Here is a 19,771-nt window from a genome sequence, read left to right as displayed (position 1 = left end):
GCCGACAGATGGGGACAACTGGGAACAGCCTGGCCCCACAGCCCAGCCCCGCAGGGCCGGTGCTGTGAGCTCTGGAGCCTGGGCTGGGAACTGGCCCTATTCATAGTCTCCGAGTTATTTGATTTTCTACTCAAAGCCCAAACTTAACCTTTCTGGTGAAGGAAAAATGTGAAATTGCTCCCCTGGTTCCTGAAATCTCCCTCCTTGGCCATGGAAATGGGTCTGAGGATTCATTAATAAAGCAGCCAATTGATTTAGGAGTTAATTTCAGAGAGGCCTTCTGAGACCAGAACACTTGTGCCTGTCGGATTTCTATCGCAAACAGTCCTTTATAGCAGGATGAGAGATCCTTCGAGCCCTTCTAGAGCTACAGCTTAATGAAATGAATTACACTCGGATGCAGGCTGTACTTGGAGAAGCAGAATGTACCGATTGTTATCGCTGTGCTGTGATTTTTATTTACACAGTTAGGACAAAAGGCAGAATCTCCTCTGCCGCCAGTATCTCAGGTGAGGCTGCAAATGTGTCCAGAACAATGAAATAAAAAGGATTCGCCATCATTATATTTCGTTACATTTAATTTTGCTACATGGCCCTATGGCACAACCAAGTCGTGGTTAGTTGCTCTCCCTTGCAGAACGATGCTGTGGTGTTAGAGATGGTACATGAAGCGTGATGAAGGCGATGTGAGGTCTGGAGTGGCATCTGTAAGAACAGACTCATTAAACCAAAACTCACCACCTTTCAAAAGACCAGACCAAGTGGAAAGGAGCTGGAGCTGAACCTGAGCTCTGTGCAATTGTGAATGGAGAGAACACAGGGAGAAGAGGGGGGGGCTGTAATTCCCAACAAACTTGTTGCTCTCCGATGTGACCAGGCAGGGAATGTGACACAAAACCAATGGGGATGAAACAGGTCTGGGCTCAGGACCAGCGTGGACAAATTCCCACCAGCAGACAAATTCCCACTGGGTCTCTCCCTCAGCTCTTGCCACAAGTACCTTCACTAGCAGTATGGAAGGATGCAGATGGATGTCTGGATGGCAGGGGGAAGCTGTTATGGCTGAGAGAAAAGGGCTGGAGAGAGGGTGTGCAGGAGGAGCCTGGGCACAAGGGGGGACCACCACCATGTGCTTACCTGGGGAAGGAGCAAAGCTGAGCCATGCCTCTCCAGGGATGTGACTCTTCCTGCTGCTTTTCTCTTCAAAAGGATGGGGATGCAGTTTGTAGGAAAAAGCTAAAACCAACAGAATTGGTGGATGGAAGAAGGATGTTCTCCCTCCACATATATTTAGAAATATACCCTACATGTTTAAAATACAGATATTAATGTATTGCAAATGAAGGTTCTGTCTGAACGTGTTCCAGTAGCTCTGTCACATCTCATGCAGAGTCAACATAAATACAGCACAGGTAGCTTACAAAAGTGATCATTAAATTAACCTGAACACTTTCCGTGAGCTAAAGATGACACTTCTGATTGATGCAGTGTCTTTTCAATCAGCTAGAGGTTGCTGCATTCGCCATAGATCGCTTCTTTGGGTTTCAAGGCTAACATCCTCTATTATATGCCTAGTCTGTTCTGCTTGTCCTTGGGTCATTAAAAGCCCTGCCACGGCACATTCTGCATGAATATTTGGTCAAGAATATGTTTTTTTCTGCATGCCAATGGTGGTAGTTTGTTGACATTGTGCTGGAGAGCAGGAAGAAGCCTGTTATTTTAGAAAGGGAGGAACCCATGTGTATGTGTGCAGGATGAGAAAGGGAAGGATATACTGTGTGAGAGGAGTGAGAAAACATCTGTGACGCTTGCTGTGAGTCAGCGCTGGATTTGCAGGCAGAGGACGAAAGCTTTGCTAACAAGGCTTGAAGCCTTGTGGCTGACTGGCTTAGACTTCAAAAACTAAATGCTGCGAGAGCGAGTTTCCAAATGGAGACAGGAGCAGAGGGCACTGTCACTCTGCAAACAGAATGACTAGAGAGCAAATGCTGTAAGAGAAAGCTCTGTCTCAGCAGGGTAACTGGCACAGGAACCATACGGTGCCTGAAAGGGCAGAAAAATATACATTCACCATGTGTCTAGGGGAAGGCTCAAACACTGCAGCAGGATTCATCCCACCGCACTTAAGTTGGTAGGTGCTAAACCTGCTCCTACCACCCAGGTTTCCGTTTGCTAGTGGGGTGAGGTGCACAACCACAGTGTAACTGGGGTGAGAAGGAGCACCTCCGGGTCTCTGATTCAGCCCCTCACTCCAAGCAGGACCTGTATCTGTCGCCCAGCATCTTGTTCCATCCACATTTAACTATCTCCAAGGATGGAGATCGCTTACCTCTTGGCCCCTGTTGCATTGTTTGATCCCACTCACGGGGCAATTTATTTATTTATTTTTCCTTAACATCTAATCTGAATTTTCCTCCTTGCAGCTTGTCTTTGTTGCCTCTCAGTCTATCACTCTGGACCTCTGGGAAGTGGCTGGCTCCGTTTGGTCTGTGCCCACCCATGAGGTACTGAACACAGCAAGAAGGTCTCCATTTAGACCTCTGATTAAGATGTAAGCCTAGTTCCCTCAGGCTCTCCTTGTATGGCATGTGCCTGAGATCCCTTAATTGTCTTGGTGGTCTTCACTGGACTCACTCCAGTATATCAATGTCTTTCCTGTATTGGAGAGTCTGAAACTGGACACAGTTTCAGCCCCAACACAAAGACTCACCTCTTCTGCACACCCTTCTCAAGGCGAGTGTCTTTTCTATCAGGGCAACACCCCGAAAGATAGGGCTCAGCGTGATGGCATGGTGAAATGACATCCGTAATTCATATCATGGGACTTAAGTTCAGGTTTCCTGAAGCTGTGGGACCTGAAAGTCCTCCTTTCAGAAAAAGAAATGGGGACAGGAGAATGACACATTGGGCCTCCCAGCCTAGCATCCTGCCTGTCACGCTGGGCAGCAGCTGAAGCACAGCATAGGGTGTGAGGTTGGTGCACGCACACAGCAAATATTCTTCTTTCATATTCTTCTTCTTTCATATTCTTCTTCTTCTCATAGCTTGAACACTTCTTTAAGCTTTTTAAAGCAAAGCTAGTATCTTTGTCCTGAGGAAATCTCAAGAGATTTGCCTTCCACAGATTTGTCCTATTTTTTTTTAAGCTCACTAACATTCAGCAACCACAGCAATGTATGGAAGCAGCTTAACGCCAAGGTGTATAAGGAAGCACCTCTCTTTTACTGACTTTACCTCCTGCTAACTTCACTTGATGCCCATGAACTTATTTTGATAGACACTCTCTCCCTGTCCCTCGGGACTGTGCGTACCTCTGTCATATACACCTCAGTTGTTCCTTCCAGGCTGAGGAGCCCCAGCCTATGCAGGTATTCTCCAAGTGGCAGCCAGTTCTGGTCTCTGATCATCCTTCCTGCCCTTCTGTGAGTTGTGTTTTTTGTTTGTTTGGTTGGTTGATTGGTTTTGGTTTTGGTTTGGTTTGGATTTTTTTTCCCTTTTCTTTTCAGGTCTGCTATATTCTGTTTGAGATGGATTCTTCCTGAGTGGCATTAGCCCATGCAGACCCCACCACTGCCTATGGAAAATGCCTGTCATTGCTTCCTCTATGAATCATGTTACATTTGTCATCACGGGCTTTCATCTGTTATTTTACTGCCTGGTGAGATCTTCAGTCAGCCCTCTCAGACCACCCTTTCTCCCCATATTTCCTAGGAACAAATCCAAAAGTCTGATGGGGTCCATCTCCTTTGCATTTGCCAAGACCAAGTATGCTCTCTGGTGTCACACATCCAGCTATTTACATGCTTGATAGCACAATCACCTGTTACAGAGATCTGCAATAAGCAAACTCCAGTACCTACACCTGAAATGACACAAGGCTCCTTCCAAAACACTGCCCAAATGCAAGATTGTGCTGAGATCTGAGCTAAGAAATGTATTTCACCACGGCTTGAGTGGAGAACTGCAACTCTGTTCAGGCCACTAGAAAACAACTGGATGTATCCAGATCTGGGTTGCGTCGGACCAGATTATAACTTCTGTAAGCTTAAAAAAAAATTGTTGACCCAGTATACACTGACTCTGACAAGTTAACAGGATCCAAGAAACCTTATATGATAGAAAAATTCACCCGGGGGTCCTGGCTTTGGATCTGGTGTTGTCTGCAAGTGCTGCTCTACTAGACTGCATGTCTGGATTCCCCTAATACTCCTTGCAACCTTCTCCCCCCACCTTGGCCCACAGATGTCAGCACCCTCCCCTCTAAGCAGGCTTGGGCATCTGCTGGGCTTGATAACTTCCATGGGGGCCATCAGTTTCTCTACATGCATACCTGGCTCAAGTTGTAACCTCCCTTTCCACTTGGCTCAAGGTTTGATATACCAGTGACAAAAAGCATTTGAGGTCCAGACTGAGTTACATCAACCTGCTGTTGCTGCACATCTGTGTTGTGGCTTCGTGTCCAGGTGTCACCCAGCACCTTTGCTGTTTTTAGTGTCCTTTCTGGGGTTCCTGGCTGATCGGGGCCTGTTGACTTCTCCCTTCCATGTGCCACGCACACTGATACTGTGTTTCCATCATAAACCTGGGGAGAAGTAAACTATCCATGGGACTCCAGAACAGGATAACAGAGCAGGAACGTTTCTGTCTGAATAAACCAGCCAGGGGACCCCAGCCTGGTTCCTTCCAGGGCTGTCCCAGGACAGTCGCCAACCCTATGGCCTGGGGGTGGCACCAGTCATGCTGAGAGGTAAGAGACTCATCAGGGAATGCAAGGGAAAAACATGTGCAAGACTTCATGTGGGATGCTTAGGGGAGGAACTAAAGGTGGAGGAAGGGAGGAAATCAGGGTGGTCTGGGGAAGCACAAGTGTGGGAAAACACAGGGTAGTAAGAGAACAAAAGGGGCTGTTTGCACCTAAAGCAGAGTGGTCAGTATGCTTGTCTGGCCATGCCCTGTGCCTCATCAGTGCAGTCCAGCCTGGCTTCTAAATAAACTCCTTTTCCAACTATTCATCTGGCTGAGGGGCTCTCTATTCTGTGTGGTTGTGTGCATACAGGGGACTGAGTGCCAATAGTAAGTCACACTCTGGGTAATAAGGATTTGTGTCTGTGATGCCCAGATGAACTGTAGGTAGATGTATCAGAGACCCGCTTGCATGTGTGCATGTCTCAGCGGGAGGCAATGGGAAAAAGAGGGTGCAGGTGCCAGCTCCTGGCATGCTGAGTGCATGAGCTCAGGTCCTGGAGGGATCCGGGTGTATAGCTGACGCACACAGTCGTGCCAGTCCCTATCAGAGGTCACCTTCCAAACCACAATGTTTGCTGGGGATGAGGAGCTGGGGATGTCCTGCACCGAGTGACCCACGCAGCCCTCACCTGCCTCGCTGCTTGTTGTCACGTTCATTCTCTCTCCTGCCCAGGCAGGGATCAGCTCAAAGCCTGTTGTCTTTCCCAGTCTGGACCTCTCTGCCACGATCTCGTCTCTTTTGCAGCAATGCCTGCTGTTGTTTTCTTCTTGCAGACTCCAGGCACACAGCCGTGGGCAGACCGCCGATGCACAGCCAAGCTGTTCTATCCGTCAATCCCGCTCCGCAGAGCCGCAGTGTCACCAGCGACGTGCCTGCGGCGCTCAATACAACCGCTTGACAGGCAAGATGAAGGTGGAACAAGAGGAAATTCAATTCTATTATGGGTTATGTTTTCATCTGGTATTAAATCACTCTCACTAATCTTTTGTGACGTGTACCCACCTCTTACAGCCCTGTTTCACGCTGTCCTCTTCAGGGAGACCGAATAAATACCAGCACCTTGGGAACCCAAGGGAAAAACAGCTGCCAAAGCGTGAAACGCTCCTGGGACCGCCACCAGGACGTGACCGCAACGATCGCAGCGCACAGCGCTGCCAGCCACGGCACAACGATCGTGCCTTTGAAGCCACAAGGCGTTTTGCAGCCGACCCTCAGCTACCTTTGAGAAACCCCAAACCCCCAAACTGACCAACGCGTTGGGGGCAGGGAGGGAGTTACGATTAACAAAACCAACGCTTGAACGTCGCGCGTTTCGTCCCCAGAGGGGGAGGAGGGGTGGAGGGGGGCCGGGGCCGGGCCACCTCACACCGAGGGACCCGGGGCTGGCGGGGGGGAGCCCGGGGCCGCGTCACGGCTCCGCCGCCCGACTGACAGCGCCATGTGCGGGGCGGCTATAAATGCCGGCCGTGATTGACAGGGCCGGCAGCGGCGGCGGCGCCGGGCAGGGGCAGCCGGAGCCCGGCCGCCGCCATGGGCTCGCCGCGCCGGGCCCTCAGCAACTCGTACGCGGGCAACGGGAGGCTGTCGCCGCCGCTTCGGCCGGGCAGCGTCGAGGGCGCGGAGGAGGCGGAAAACGCGGCCTGGGCCTCTCGGCCCAACCGGCGCAGCTACCTGCTCAGCATCCGGCCCCAGAACAGGTGAGGGCGGCCGGGGGCGGCGGGGCCCTGCCGGGGGCGGCGAGCCCGGGGTGCCGCGGGGAGCTGAGGGGCTCTGCTCGCCCCGCGCCGGGGCCGTTAGCCCTGGGCTCGTCGCCACCCGAAGCCAGGGAGCGCCCGGGGCGGCCGCGGGGACGGGGATGAGTGTGCTGGCGGGGGCACCCCCAGGGCTGGCACCTCTCCTGTTTGCCCCCTAAGCGCTGGGCAGGGCAGTGCTGCCTACGGACAAACTTCCAAGGACGGTGGAGAACCAAAATGACTGGATAAAGAGACGCGGGAGCTGGGGAGGTGAAATCAAGCTGTGTTAAAAGGTGGAGCAGAAGGGCTGCCGCCAGCGCTGCGCCGGGGGCGGAAGGCCGGGCTGGTGTCCCGGGCAGCGGGCGGCCGTCCAGCCCGGAGCCAGGGCCGCACGGCGGGGCACACCCGGGTGGCGAGCGGCTGGAGGCTGCCTGGCGCTCCTGAAGGCGAAGGCAGCGCACGAAACTGGAAGCGCCGTGTCTGCCTGCCCCCGGAGGCCCTTCCAGGGTTAGAGCAGGATAGCAGAGGCGAGCTGGAGCGATGGGACGCTCTCGGGTTCTCAAAAGCGATGTGGTGCGTGCTCGCTGCAGGAGGGCTGGCTCCTCGCTTCCCTGAAGACGGGGGTGTATTTCTGTGGCTGTTGCTGGGGCAGGGGTTGTCAGCATCGTGCATCTTTTTATAACAGGGCTGAGCTGACTTTCGTGCTGAGAAATCCTGACAGACACAAGCTTCTGTCTTTCTTCTTCTTCTTCCTCTTTTTTTTTTTTTAAACCTCAGAATATTCGAGGTTAAACTTGCCTACAGGATACTGCCCTGCCCTTTCTGGCTTCATAGTAGTGAAACTGCTTGTGTTATCTACACCAGACTCCATGCAAGGGGCCCGCTGTGCGGGTGCCTTATCTTATTGCCAAAAAGGCATTTCTACTATGTAGATATGGGCTGAGCAGTGACGAGAACTACATTCCTGGGTTAGAAATGGCCTCAGGCAGGAGGTCTGTGGTAGGAATGAGGCTTTGTTCTCAGGGGAGAAGGTATGATAAACATGTTGTTAACTCAGACCGGTTGAGGTTAGTGAATACAAGGCAACGTGCCAGTGAAGGCGAAGGTGTTGGTTACAGCATTAGTTGTTCAAAATAAAGCCTTTAAATTACTTTGAATTTGCTATGAGCACTCTTCAACCCGTAAGCTCTTGAATTGAGTGTGCATCTTCCTTATTGACGATTTATAAATAATGCATTTCCAGCATGTCAAGGGTTGGTGCCTGAAATAATCTGAGATTTGTGAAAATAAATACAGCACCAAAAGAGACGGAAACATGCTGCCTGGCAGTCAGATGTTAAAGCTGGGGTAATGCCAAAGTTAAGTTGCCTTAATTCAGTTCCTTTGTGCTTGTATTGTAGTGTGCAATCTAATTGCAATCTGGCTGTGTACCCCAGCGTCTTCAGTACCAAGAAATACACATGCAGCATTCACAACCAACCTGTGACCTCAGACCATGCTTAATGTTGCAAAGGAAATGTGTAATTGAGTCCAGTACCTCCATTCTACAGATTAAAGGTAGAGAGTCTTTAGTAAGATGTTGAGGACTTTTGATTGCCTAGAGCTTGATTCTCTATTCACCCTTCCCCCCCCCCCCCCCCCCAATATGTTCAAATTGCAGCTTTAATCTGTTTAGCCATAAGGAAGGGTTCAGCAGTCCTCAACTAATACTTCCAGTGTTCCCAGCTGGCTTGCCCAGATCCCAGAAATTTTGCTCGAGGCCACTGAGGAAGATGCAGAGTGATGTGATGTGGGTGAGCCTGGCATCTCCTGGATGTGTTGACTCTGCTGCTCAAGCACAGCAATACTGCTCTGTGACCGCAAAGCTCCTAGCCCTGAACACCTTGATCTTGCCATGCTAGCACTGTGTGTTGGCTGTACCCGTTTCTATTCGTAGGAGTCTTATGCTTTTGCAGAAAAAGTGACACTGTACTGCAAAGATTAAATTGGCAGTGGATTCATTTTCCACAAATTGTTCAATTCCTTTTTCAACCCATTCAAGTACTTGGTCATCGAAGCCTATGGCAAGGTAATTTCATTTTGCCATTTAACTTCAGTGGCTGCCCCTTCTGTTGTAAGAAGCAGTGAATAGATATTTGCTAAATAGCAAAACTGACCTTTCCCTGTATTTGTGACATCTTCCAGTTTCCGCTAATGAACAGGGGAGGAGTAATATAGAAGTCTTGCTCCCTGCACAGCCTAGAGTATGTCTGCAAGTGCAGAAGATTTGAGCGAGGCTGTGTGGAAACTTGCTGTGAAACTGCATCGCTGTCTATGATGCAGGGCAAGGGTTTGAATGAAGTGGGGCTTTTTGTCCTGTAATTAAATAATGTATCATAACAATTCTGGAAAGCGAGTGAGTGGGAATGATGTAGCGAGGAGGCTTTCAGAAAGCAATTATGAATTTAATTAAATCCAGGAACATCTGGAGAGCTTGCCTGGGAGAACTTGAAAAGCAAGATGAGTGATGTGCAGAACAGCAGATAACATTCAGCAGTTTTCTTTAATGCAGAATGTATTTGAATTTGGTAGGTTTGAAGCTGACAAGCATGAGACAAGTGATACAGACACAGAATTGCAGTGGGAGGCTGTTTTGGTGTTTGGAAAGCAGAAATGGATACAGTGATCCAAAGAAAGTATGTGGGTTTTTTCAGGCTTCTCTATTGCTGTCTCTGTATGTATTTGTGGAGTGTTTAGCTGAAATACTTGCATGCTCTCATCACCAATTCCCAATGGAAATTACTAGAGAGAGTAGTAACATGACAGAGGTACCTGCAGATGAGGAAATCTTCGTGAAAATAAACTGAGGTTAGGAACCCGTACTTTGGGACAACACATGAAAAAGTTTCACCAGCATACTCGCATTAATGAGCCATGTAGAGAATAGTCTGGATGGTCTTAGTTGGCCTCCCTAAGCCCATAGTAGGAAAGTGATGTGTAAATTGAAGAATTCCTGTTTGGAAACTGGTATGTGCTTTTCCCATTTTTTAACTTAGAGAAATCATGGGGGTGATGCTATAGAATTCAGAAGAACAGAGGTGTTGAGAATGACTGACTGTATATTCATGGACTGTCCTGAGTTGGAAGAGACCCGCAAGGATCATGGAGTCTAACTCCTGGCTCCACACAGGACCACGCAAAAATCAGACCACGTGTCTGAGTGTTGTCCAAATGCTTCTTGAACCCCAGCACACTCAATGCCTTGACCAGTGCCCGACCACCCTCTCTGTGAAGAACCTCTTCCTGACACCCAGCCTGACCGTCCCCCGTCCCAGCTCCATGCCGTCCCCTCGGGTCCTGTCGCTGTCCCCAGAGAGCAGAGCTCAGCGCCTGCCCCTCCGCTCCCCTCGTGAGGGGGCTGCAGGCCGCCACGAGGCCTCCCTTTAGCCTCCTCTTCTCTGGGCTGAGCAAACCAAGTGACTTAAGCTGCTCCTCATACATCTCGCCCTCCAGACCCTTCACCATCTTTGTTGCGCTCTTTTGGGCACTCTCTAATAGGCTTATGTCCTTCTTATTTTGTGGCACCTCAAACTGCACACAGCTCTCAAGGTGAGGCCACACCAGCGCAGAGCAGGAAAATCACTGCCATTGACCGACCAGCAATGCTGTGCCTCATGCACCCCATGATAAAGAATATCATCCCTTTATTAAAGAGAGTATCCAGGATATTTACCTTTTGTGCAGTTGAGAACTGGTCTTTTAAGAGGAGTCTTTCCCTTTGAACAGACAGTTCAGAGACCATAAATTACTGGCTCTCCTCTGTCTTTTAATTTATCTGATAACGGACAATGAGGAGCAGCAGGTATGGTGACTTACCTTGCCCTTGCAGTCACCAAGTGGTTTTGTTTTTGTCGTTTTTTAAACTCTTATGTCTTAAAGCACTGGGCTATAATTACTTTACAAAGTGAGAGGAAAAGCTGCCAGTCCTGTCCAGGATCTGCCTTAGCTGCATTCATGGGCCATAACTTCAAAAAGTCTCTATTAGTGTCCTTTTTGTAAGAAATAGCTGACTTTGGAAGACATCTAGTGCGGAGAGATACTCTTTTTTTTTTTTTTTTGTAAAAACTTATGACAAAGGCTTCATTTGAGTGCTAGGCCAACCCTTCTCTTGGAAACGATCAGTACCTCTCATCTAGCGCAGATGTCTGCTACTAGGTCTTGTTAAAGCATTGCCTCCTTGCTTAAATATCTTCCTGCTGTCATAGCTTCGTCATATGCAGATATTTATAGAGTATAGTGACATTCCCTCTGATCTTTTCTTGGACAGCCGTTTCTGGCTGTGGTGGCAGATGAGTTTAAGAGAGTGCCTTGCCATCATTTTTCTATGCACCTGGCTTTTCTGGCTAAGAACGGTTCCCTATCTTCTATCTCTTGCTTTGCACATAATAACAAATTAAGGTGAAAAGAGCTGTTAGTATAATAAAGTGAGCTGAAAATGCAGGGCTGCTTAGCTCCTGAAAAGCATGGCTAGCTTTCTTAGTTCAGAGGAATTCCCTCTTCAGCAGCTGGGCATCTGTAACTTCTTGTGAGACCTCGCTCTTGGCAATGATCTGTATAAATTCCTGACAGGAAACCAACTGTGGCTTCGGGGAGAATTTGGTGCATCTCTTGTCTAATGGAAGTGTCCCAAATTTTGAAGGAAGCTCATCCAATACTTCTTCAAAAGACAAAAATGAAGGCATCAATGGGCCGATCTCCAGTCTGTAGGCTCCTGAGGGTAGAGGTGTCACTTTCCTATAGGTACGACTGTATGTGCGGTCATGCCTGGTTTGAGTGGGCTCCTTGACAGCTGTATGCTATGAATAATAATCCCAAGCTGTGTTTTCTTCAGTCCTTTCTAAGGTGTCCTGTCCTCATCTGTTAGAAAGTTAGGTAAAGTTGGTTGTGTAGACTGATAAGGCGATAACCGAAGCTGAAAGATCAAGATGTGGAGCTGAACAAACAGTGTCCTTCAAGAGCACTGCTCAAATTTAAAATATATCACAGGTATGAACTTCGCTATTCTTCAGAAACCTCGTAAATGGAGACGTTTCCCAGACCTGCAATCCCCTTTCATTGCGTAGAGGGAGGTTGCGTTGTCTCCTCCAAAACAGAGGCAGATTCCGGGAGCAGAAATTAAAATCTGCTCCATCCTCGCCCTGTCTCAGCTAGGGAAGGAAGGGCTTGGATGAATGAGGCTGTTATTTCACAGTCTGTCTCTCATGTCTTATAGCATCAGCTGGTCTGAGAAGGGGGAGATAGAAGAGCCTTTTGTTCTTTCTTGTTTCTTGATGTCTTTCTTCTAGCTACTAGTTAATTTGGATAATAAAGGCAGTGATACTTGTGAGTTAAAATACACAGCATCTTCTGAGTGTTACAGCGGTTGATACAGGAACATGTAACTCAATTTGTTTTCCACCTTCCCTGTTAATGAAATCTAGCTCTGAATTGTAACATTCCAGTCCATGTTCATTTGTCTCGGAGCAAATTACTTGCAGAAAAATACCATATTTCTCCAGCTCTCACATCGATTTGTTCTGTGACCTTGACAAGTAAAGACTCAATACATCCATTTTCCAGTCTGTAAAATAACAACGTGTCTTGTACAACTCCACAGCACTCACAGCTAGTTTATCACAAGATAGCTGATAATTACTGCCACGGTGTATGAAACACAAACACACTTTTTCCGTGTGTGCATGAAGTGCTTGATAAGAAGCGGGACACATGGCAGGAAAGAAGCCTTAAGCATAACCACATGTACATGAAAGCTTCATTGTCGTCTTTCAAAAATCAAAAATGCTTGGCTACTGACAGCTGAGAAAATGCTCAGAGTGGCTTGTGTTTGTCTCAAGTAGTATTAACCTTGGAGGCAGAGAAGTTCATGTGAAATCTTATCCTTAGGAGACTGCATGTGCAAAACATGCCCAGTAATATCACGGGTCAGAGGGGCGGTGGGAGGGAGCATCTGCACGGGACGGTCAGGGCAGTCCCTCTGTCCTGGGGGTGTTCTGCCCCGTTCTCCGTGGGTTCTTCTGCAGAGTTTTCTGCAATGCTGTTTTCTTCAAAACATAACTCGGGGGTCTTGGGCTTGCTGTCATTGATGCATTTCTCTGTTCCAGTGCTGCACTGGACAGCTAGTGCAGCTCAGTCTTCATGCTGTGGAAGAGCACTGAAATGTATGAGTGACTGTTGAAGCTCGAGCAGATCGAGTCCATGTCCATGTGTGGATGGAGCTACTGCAAGGCATATTGCAGCGTCTCATGAGCTCCTGTTGACTTCCATATGAGGACCTGAGCTGGAAGGCGAATGCTTTCTTCACCCCCAGATAAAGAAATAGAGAAATGGGGATTTTGTGCAGTGAGTGCATGAGAGGGATTAGAAAAGATACTGGATTTAAAGTCTGTTTTTAAAGGAATTAACCTGTCCTTCCTAGTGGGGTGATGTACCAGAGTAGGGCATCAATTTGAGCAATATTTTTAGTGATTAGGAAGTGAGTGGTGTTGACGGTTCTACCTCCTGCCCTTGCAGCAAGACTGAAATTCAGCAAGTGCATGAAAAATGGGGGAGACCGTCTTCATTTCTGAAGGAAATTACAAGCAGGTGAAGGGCTAAAACCTATAAAAGGATGATAAACGTCCAAAGAAGTTTGGAAGCATCTGATGAAAGGAAATTTAAGAAGAGCTGAGGCTGAGCAGCGGGTTGTAATTCTCATGGGCTGGTGCAACAGCGGTTGATAACCAAACCTGTACTTTTGGGGCTAGCTTTTACCAAGCTGTCCCTTACCTCATAGATGAGATGCCTGCAGACTTTCCTCCCACCAGTGTTGGGCATGCATGGAGCAGACCTCTCCAACCTAAGCATCCAGAGCCCCCTTTCTCCAGTGGAGAGAAACCAGTGCCTTTAGACCTTGATTCATCTGCTTTAGACTCAGGATAAGCTAAGCTGCTGCCTTCATCCTACATCCCTCAAGCTTGCTCAGAGGAGACACATCCGCTGTAGATGCTGCATTTAATTAGCAGAATCCTGCGCTGTGTACACTAACAAGTCTCTGGAGAGCTGAGGATACGGACAGCCCAATCCCAAGGCGTATCAAGCTAGGCGTGCTGGGGTATCTGTCGTGCCTTGCACAGGAGTCCCGCATTTCCAAGTTAATAGGTTTGGTTTAGACTCTTATGTAGTTATGCTGGTGCAGCTCTGTGTGGGTATGCTGTAAACTTAATTAAAATGAAGTGAAACGCCAGCTGCCTGCAGGCAGGGCTGTTGTAGCTGGAGCTTTTAGAATTTGATCTTACTCTCTCTGGGCTTAAATCTCCAGTCTGTTAAAAAAGAAAAAAGAAAAATTTGCTTAGTTCCTTAGCGTACTGAGGTTAAACTTTAGTCAATGCCTGTGCTCTTAATGGTGGTGTCTTTCTTTTTTTTTGATAGCATCAAGGCTCCTCAAGAGACCATCAGTCCAATATTTAGCATAATGTTTCAGGACATGCAGTGAATAAAGCCTGGGCTGTGTGCTGTACGCTGGGAATTAAAAGTGCTGACTGTGTTCACTGCTTGATCACGTACGTGAGCAGAAGGGGGTTGTGTCACAGGCACCCTTCGTTCTGACTCTTGCCTTTTGAATGATTCGCTTTACGTTGGAGACAAGGCACCTCCCCGTTGGTCTTATGCAAGAAAGCATGATTGAAACGCTGCTTCTGCTTATGATAGCACTCTCCAGCAAGCATTTTAGGATCTCCTGGCTCCTCAAGCAATGCCTGTGTCCTTTATATTTCTGGAGGTCAAAAGGAGATGGTTTCCCTTTTAGTGGTTATGCAAAACACTTTTGGGTTCCTTTACTGTTGGAAAGCGGCTCAAAGAGGAATTGGAGCTCTCCTAAAGCGTTGGGCTGGGTAGGAGTGGTGAAGGCAAAGCGATGTGCTGGTCAGTAAGGCAGGTACTGCCAGGGCATGCCTTGTAGTGCTGGAAAGGGCTTGGAGCTCAACGGGATGCCCCAGGTGCTGGAGCTCAACTGCAAAAGCCAAAGGCTGAAGTTCCTTGGACTTCTCCCATGGACCAACCCACCGCATGCAAGGTGGATCAGGCAGCTGATCATCGACCTGTTCTGGTTAGTGTTTGATGCTTTTTCCAGCCAGATGGCTCCTGATCCACTCATCCTCTGGTGGCAGGAACAGCCGTGCTGGCACTGGGAAGGATCAGGATCATGTGGCTGGGGGTGGAGAGGGTGAAGCTGCTGCTGAAAGGGCAAGTGCCACCCGTGTTTGCTGGGTTAGAGCCGCTCCTGAGTGGCTGCCTAAAACTTCTTCTGTCTGATCTGTCCTTGCTCCCCTGATCTGAGCAAAAGGCTTCAGTGAGCTCTTCAGAAGGCTGTTCTTCTAGTAAATGTCTCTATGCATGCAATTAAAGTGCAGGGCCTTTAAGCTGAACTACTTTTTTAGTTGTTATTTGCATGGAAGTACTTCAACCACAGGTGGAAGTGCTGCAGGGTTGGCAGTAGCAGTTCTCAGAGGCCCTCTGTAGTCATTTTTAGGACAAGACTGAGTTCTGCTGGCTTCCGTGCAACTGGGAGTTGTGCAGAGCCCAGATGTGGTAATTTGGGTAGGAGACCTGGAAGTGTTCACCTTTCTTAGCTCTTTATGCTGTCCATCATCATAAAGCCCAGCAGTTTGGCTGCTCAGTACTGCTCCAGTGTCCCAGGCTGATAAGGTCTGATCCATCTGCATGTACCAGTGTGGGAATGTGATGCCTTACAGCCCACAGGGCATGTCCCCACTCCAGTCACCTCTGAGGCCATATGGCGAGGTTGTAGTAGACATAACGATCATATATCTCAGTGTGATTAAGTCAGTGAGCTTGCATGCTGCAGACTAGCTGGTACCTAGCTTTAGACTTCTGATTCTTATGTAGATGGACTCAGGGCACAGTCTGATGAACCACTCCTGGCTGCTGTGGGTCTGTGCTGAGTTTATTTCCTACAGCCCGCAAGGGCTGCTGCTGCCACAAAATGACAGTGTGGGTATTTGGCTGCGGATGTGAGCCCCTGAAGACACTCCTCTGGGAGAGCTGGTGGCTGTTGGTAAGTAACTCACCTGGGTGCCTCTTGTGTAGGGTTTGGTGTTGGATTTTGTTCCCTGAAATGGCTGATTTTATACAATCTTCCTGCAAAGAAGACAAAACCTGTAGATTCCTGAAAAGTCTGTATTTTATTTTAATGTTTTGTTTTTAATTTTTTTGTTTGTTTGTTTTTTTTGGTCAGCCATTAGTGACTTGGCTGACAAACCAGAAAGCAGTGTATAGTGACCGGAGCATTTTCAGCTTCTCCAAAACTCTGGTACCTCTGTCCTTGGAAGCATGGAGGCGACCAGCTCAGGCCACCTGCTTGCGGGCAGGCAAGCGGGTTTGCAGCAGGCTGTACTCTTGAGGGCCATTTAACTGAATATCTCCTGGGTGGAGCTGCCTGCTTCGAGCACAACGCTGCAGATGGTGCATGGAAGGCTCAGGTGCTGCTTCTTGGAAACCTACTTGTATAAATGTCCTTACACTTATTCTCTGCAGTTAATGAATGTTTCATTTTTACAGCCTTTGATTTCAATTTACAATGTGGCTTGCTCGTCCTGGCAGTCAGCCTGAGTAAGGCAGCTGTACCTTCTTTTAAAAGGAACTATGACCTGTGCAAAACAACTCACATTAATACGTCTCTGTAACAGTTTATTTCAGCTCCTTTCCATGCTTTTTTGTCTAATGGTTTTTATGCTGTTTTTTGCTTAGCTTATCAAGCAGCAGATTCTCTCTCTCCAGTTTAGGAAGGTAAAACTACATTGCATTAAACTTCTCTGACCAAACACTTTGCTGGATCTGGCTGCACACGATTAATCTGTAATGCTTTAGTACTAATTAAAGAGAGCCCTGGAGTGGTCTAACAGTTTTATCCTGCATGAATGCATCCCTAATACTTGCCTGAACTGCAGACAGCAAAGTGAATGTTCATTGTAATTCCTGTGGTAAGGTGCAAGAAATATTCATATTCCTTAGCCAAAGGATGGGTGTACAGTTTGTTCAGCTACTTCTTGATATTAAAGTGAGACTTCCATACAGAGACCTTAAAAATCAGATGTTCCTGCCCTGACGCTTTCAAAGAAGGAATTTTCTTCTTTCCCCATCACCCTCTGCCTTATCATGAGGATCCTCTTTCATTCGGACTCTGCCATGAAATGCACTTGTACAGTGGAACTTTAGCAAAAGAGCACATTTGGAAGTCAGTGGGCATTCCTGGTTTGCTGCAGAAGCAGGTAGAGGATTGACTGTGGATGGAAAGGCCTCTCCAGAACACCCCTGTAGCTGTGGGATTGTTAACCAAAAGGTCAGGAAAAGAAAACTGGTGAAGAAGAAAACACTTCTCAGATCTTGTTTTCCTGCAGGCTACTTTTGTATGGAAATCCCTCTTTAATGTAAAAAGGCTACTGAATTGCTGGTGTCCTATTCCTAGTCTACAGGGCTTTTTCTGCAGCAAAGGTGCCGCTTCAGGAAGGCTCAGAGGAAGAGTGGCTGCTGCCTTGTATCAGATTTCTTGAATGCTCTGAATTACTGGTTTAGAAAGCAATTTGAATTGGACAAGTCTCGTTGCAGCTGGAATGAGTCAGCTGAGAGCCCCACAGTGCTGCAGTCTCTAAAATCCGCCTGTGACTAATACAATGGTTTCTTTGAAAGATTAAAGAGACTTTCCAGGGCTCTCTGCCAAGTGAGCATTGGGCAAGTCTCGTCTGATTCATCTGCTGTGCCTGTGGAGTCCCCAGCTTCTGGTGATGCTGCTTTCCTAGAGCATTCAGTAGCCTTTGCTGTATTTCTCCTGACTCTGGGATTTGCACTGAAAGGACCAGGCTTACTCGCAGTGCTGCAGTGGCGTGCTACTGGGATTAAACTTGGTCCTGAGTGTGTCACTATGTGTGTGCACATCACCTTTTATTTTTTAAGATGCTGATCCTGTTGCTCTCTTGCTGGTGTATGAAATGGTCATTGATGCTTGGGACATTTTAACTTCATTATGTGGATCTAAAAAGGCATTTACTGGTCTAGGGATAGGAATCCTTAATGAAAAGGCCATCAAACCCCAACAGTAACTGCCTTGGCACTGGATTTTCTGCCTTGCTCTTTGGAAATGGGAGTTATTTTTCTCCTGGGTTTGGGGTATGGAAAGGTTTCTCTGCTTTGGCATCCACAGCCCTTTTGTGGCCACGTGGTTGGGTAGAGAGTTGCTTGCCAGGACCAGTCTTTGGGGACCATTGATTTCTGCAGAAAGGAGTCCAAGCTGTGGCATCGGCTTTTTACCCTCTGTCCCACAAGTGTGTTTGGATATAGCCAATGCTCATAACCCTTGCTCAATAGATGAGTCAAGTTTGCAACAGCCCTAGCTGCTGCCCCCTTCCCTTCCCCTCGCCCAACGCAAAGTGCCTGGGAGCTGGGTGAGGCTCACGCGGCACACCAGCTGTTTGCTGCTCAGGGATTCATCTCCCTGCGTCTCTCATAAACTGATGCTGGTGGGAAGCCAGAGTGAAAATCGCAGCACTGCAACCTCCAGGTAAGTTTTCTGGGTGGATGAAACAAGCAGTTGCTGTGGCTGGAGCTCTCCTGGCACCTCCAGCCGTGCGTGCAACTCATTCCATGCTGCAGTGCCTGTCAGCGCACCTGCCCTTGCCGGGTTCATGCTAAGTGTGGATTTTGTTTTCTCCTGAAGCAGACTGCTTCCCCAGCAGGTAGAGCATGAGTAGCAACAGTGCCAGCATCCTGCCTGCGAGCTGGGGGCTGCTTGTGAGGCTGGGGTCTTCCTCATGGAGCCCTCACTACGTGCTGAGAGCCCTTCTGCTCGTGGTGGAGCTGTGTCAGGAATGATCTGGGGGTTTGTTCCACCTCTTGCATGTCTTTAGAAGCTGATCATTTGTTTAAGGAATGTGTCTTCCACTGCTGAAAATGATGTAAGTAGAGCTGCTGGGTACCAGTTACATTACAATACTTGCTGTTTCTCCTAAGGTCCTGGTGCTTGAGAACTTGGGGTCCTCTCTTACAGTGTAAACGTGTAGTGTGTTAATTGCAGAGGAGAAAATGAAAGAAGTTCTTCCCTTCCAAGAGAGCCAGAGTACTATCCAAATGAAGATCCAAGTCGGAATTAAATTCTTTTCCTTTTTTAAGGAAGACCAAATCTTCTGGAGCCTCTCTTGGTGATGCTCCAACAGGGTTGGCTGTAGGAATACATTGATTTAGTGCCACCCCTGAATAGTATTTAAATGACTGGAGAATCTATGGTTCATTTTCATGAGCTTCACAGATGGTACTGGCTATTTGGGTGGTTCTGGCTACTTGCTTGTCCCAGCCTGAACTTTGGGGGCAGTGCATGGACTCATGGAGTACATAGCATGAGTGCCTACCCGCAGCAGCAGGTGTCAGCTTTGGATATAATTCCTGAGCTCAGAAGGGTGCGAGCCAGGTTCAAGTGCCACATGTTCAGGAGCCACGTTCAGTTCACACTTGGCCTGAAACTGCCATATAAAATCTTCACAAATGAAATAAAATCCCAGTATAGAGCACAACGCTTGAAACGCTGATAGTGCAGTATCAGGACTGCGAAGCTAACTTTGTTAGTGTCTTAGTTTGAGCCTGCTGGCTGATCAAAGAAATGCTCAAGTATAATCCAGAACTAAAATGATTCTTGACATTCATTACCCTGATAGCTTCATATACAAAGGGGTTGTCTCCCAAATGACACTTTAAATTGACAGAATCATCTTAGCAGTGAAAAAACAGTCAAATACCATGCCTCTTGACTTGTAAAAAGCCTACTGTAGGGATGATGGGAGGGAAGGAGGGCATCGATAGCAAGAACACAGCACAGACATATTTCTGAGATGAGATAGGTAGGGGACCCTTTGATTTCTTTCCAGTACTTTGATCTCTAAGAAATGCTTCTTGAATCTTCCAGGAGCACCTTCTGCGCAATCATTTCTCAGCTGACGGAGGAAACCCAGCCACTATTTGAAACCACTATCAAATCCCGTTCTGTGTCCGAGGACTCTGATGCTAGATTCACGTGCATAGTGACAGGTAACAGCGTCTTCAGTGAATAACCTGGTCCTGCCTCACTTGCTGGACTTGCGCTAGTTAAACTCTAGAGCAAGTGATAACAAGGCAGCACATAACAAGCACAATGTTGTCAGGCTGCCAAGTAAAGATTCAGCAATTGCATGGTGATTGCAGATGATTTCAGCTTTAATTTAAGGGGGGAAGG

At 47.9% G+C, this 19,771-nt stretch overlaps 1 protein-coding gene and 1 long non-coding RNA gene across 2 annotated transcripts in view; one reads left to right on the top strand and one right to left on the bottom strand.

Moving 5' to 3' along the window:
• Positions 1–193: 193 nt before the first annotated feature.
• On the bottom strand, positions 194–6,785 carry LOC106047418 (uncharacterized). The gene is made up of 5 exons (XR_010834263.1): positions 6,419–6,785; positions 5,750–5,806; positions 5,376–5,640; positions 1,138–1,236; positions 194–705 (listed from the first exon to the last, which is right to left on the bottom strand). It is a non-coding gene; the product is annotated as an uncharacterized lncRNA (long non-coding RNA).
• ALPK3 (alpha kinase 3) overlaps positions 6,190–19,771 on the top strand; it is a 34,443-nt gene continuing 20,861 nt past the window's right edge. The window contains 4 exon segments of the mRNA XM_067003914.1: positions 6,190–6,240; positions 6,242–6,444; positions 16,264–16,302; positions 19,466–19,587. Of these exon segments, the coding sequence (XP_066860015.1) occupies positions 6,205–6,240; positions 6,242–6,444; positions 16,264–16,302; positions 19,466–19,587 (400 nt within the window). The 5' untranslated portion in view covers positions 6,190–6,204.

This window comes from Anser cygnoides, chromosome 11, assembly GCF_040182565.1.
Source record: "Anser cygnoides isolate HZ-2024a breed goose chromosome 11, Taihu_goose_T2T_genome, whole genome shotgun sequence".
Lineage (NCBI taxonomy): Eukaryota > Metazoa > Chordata > Aves > Anseriformes > Anatidae > Anser > Anser cygnoides.
Note: the sequence above shows the minus strand (reverse complement) of the source record. Positions and strands in the feature narration are given on the sequence as shown.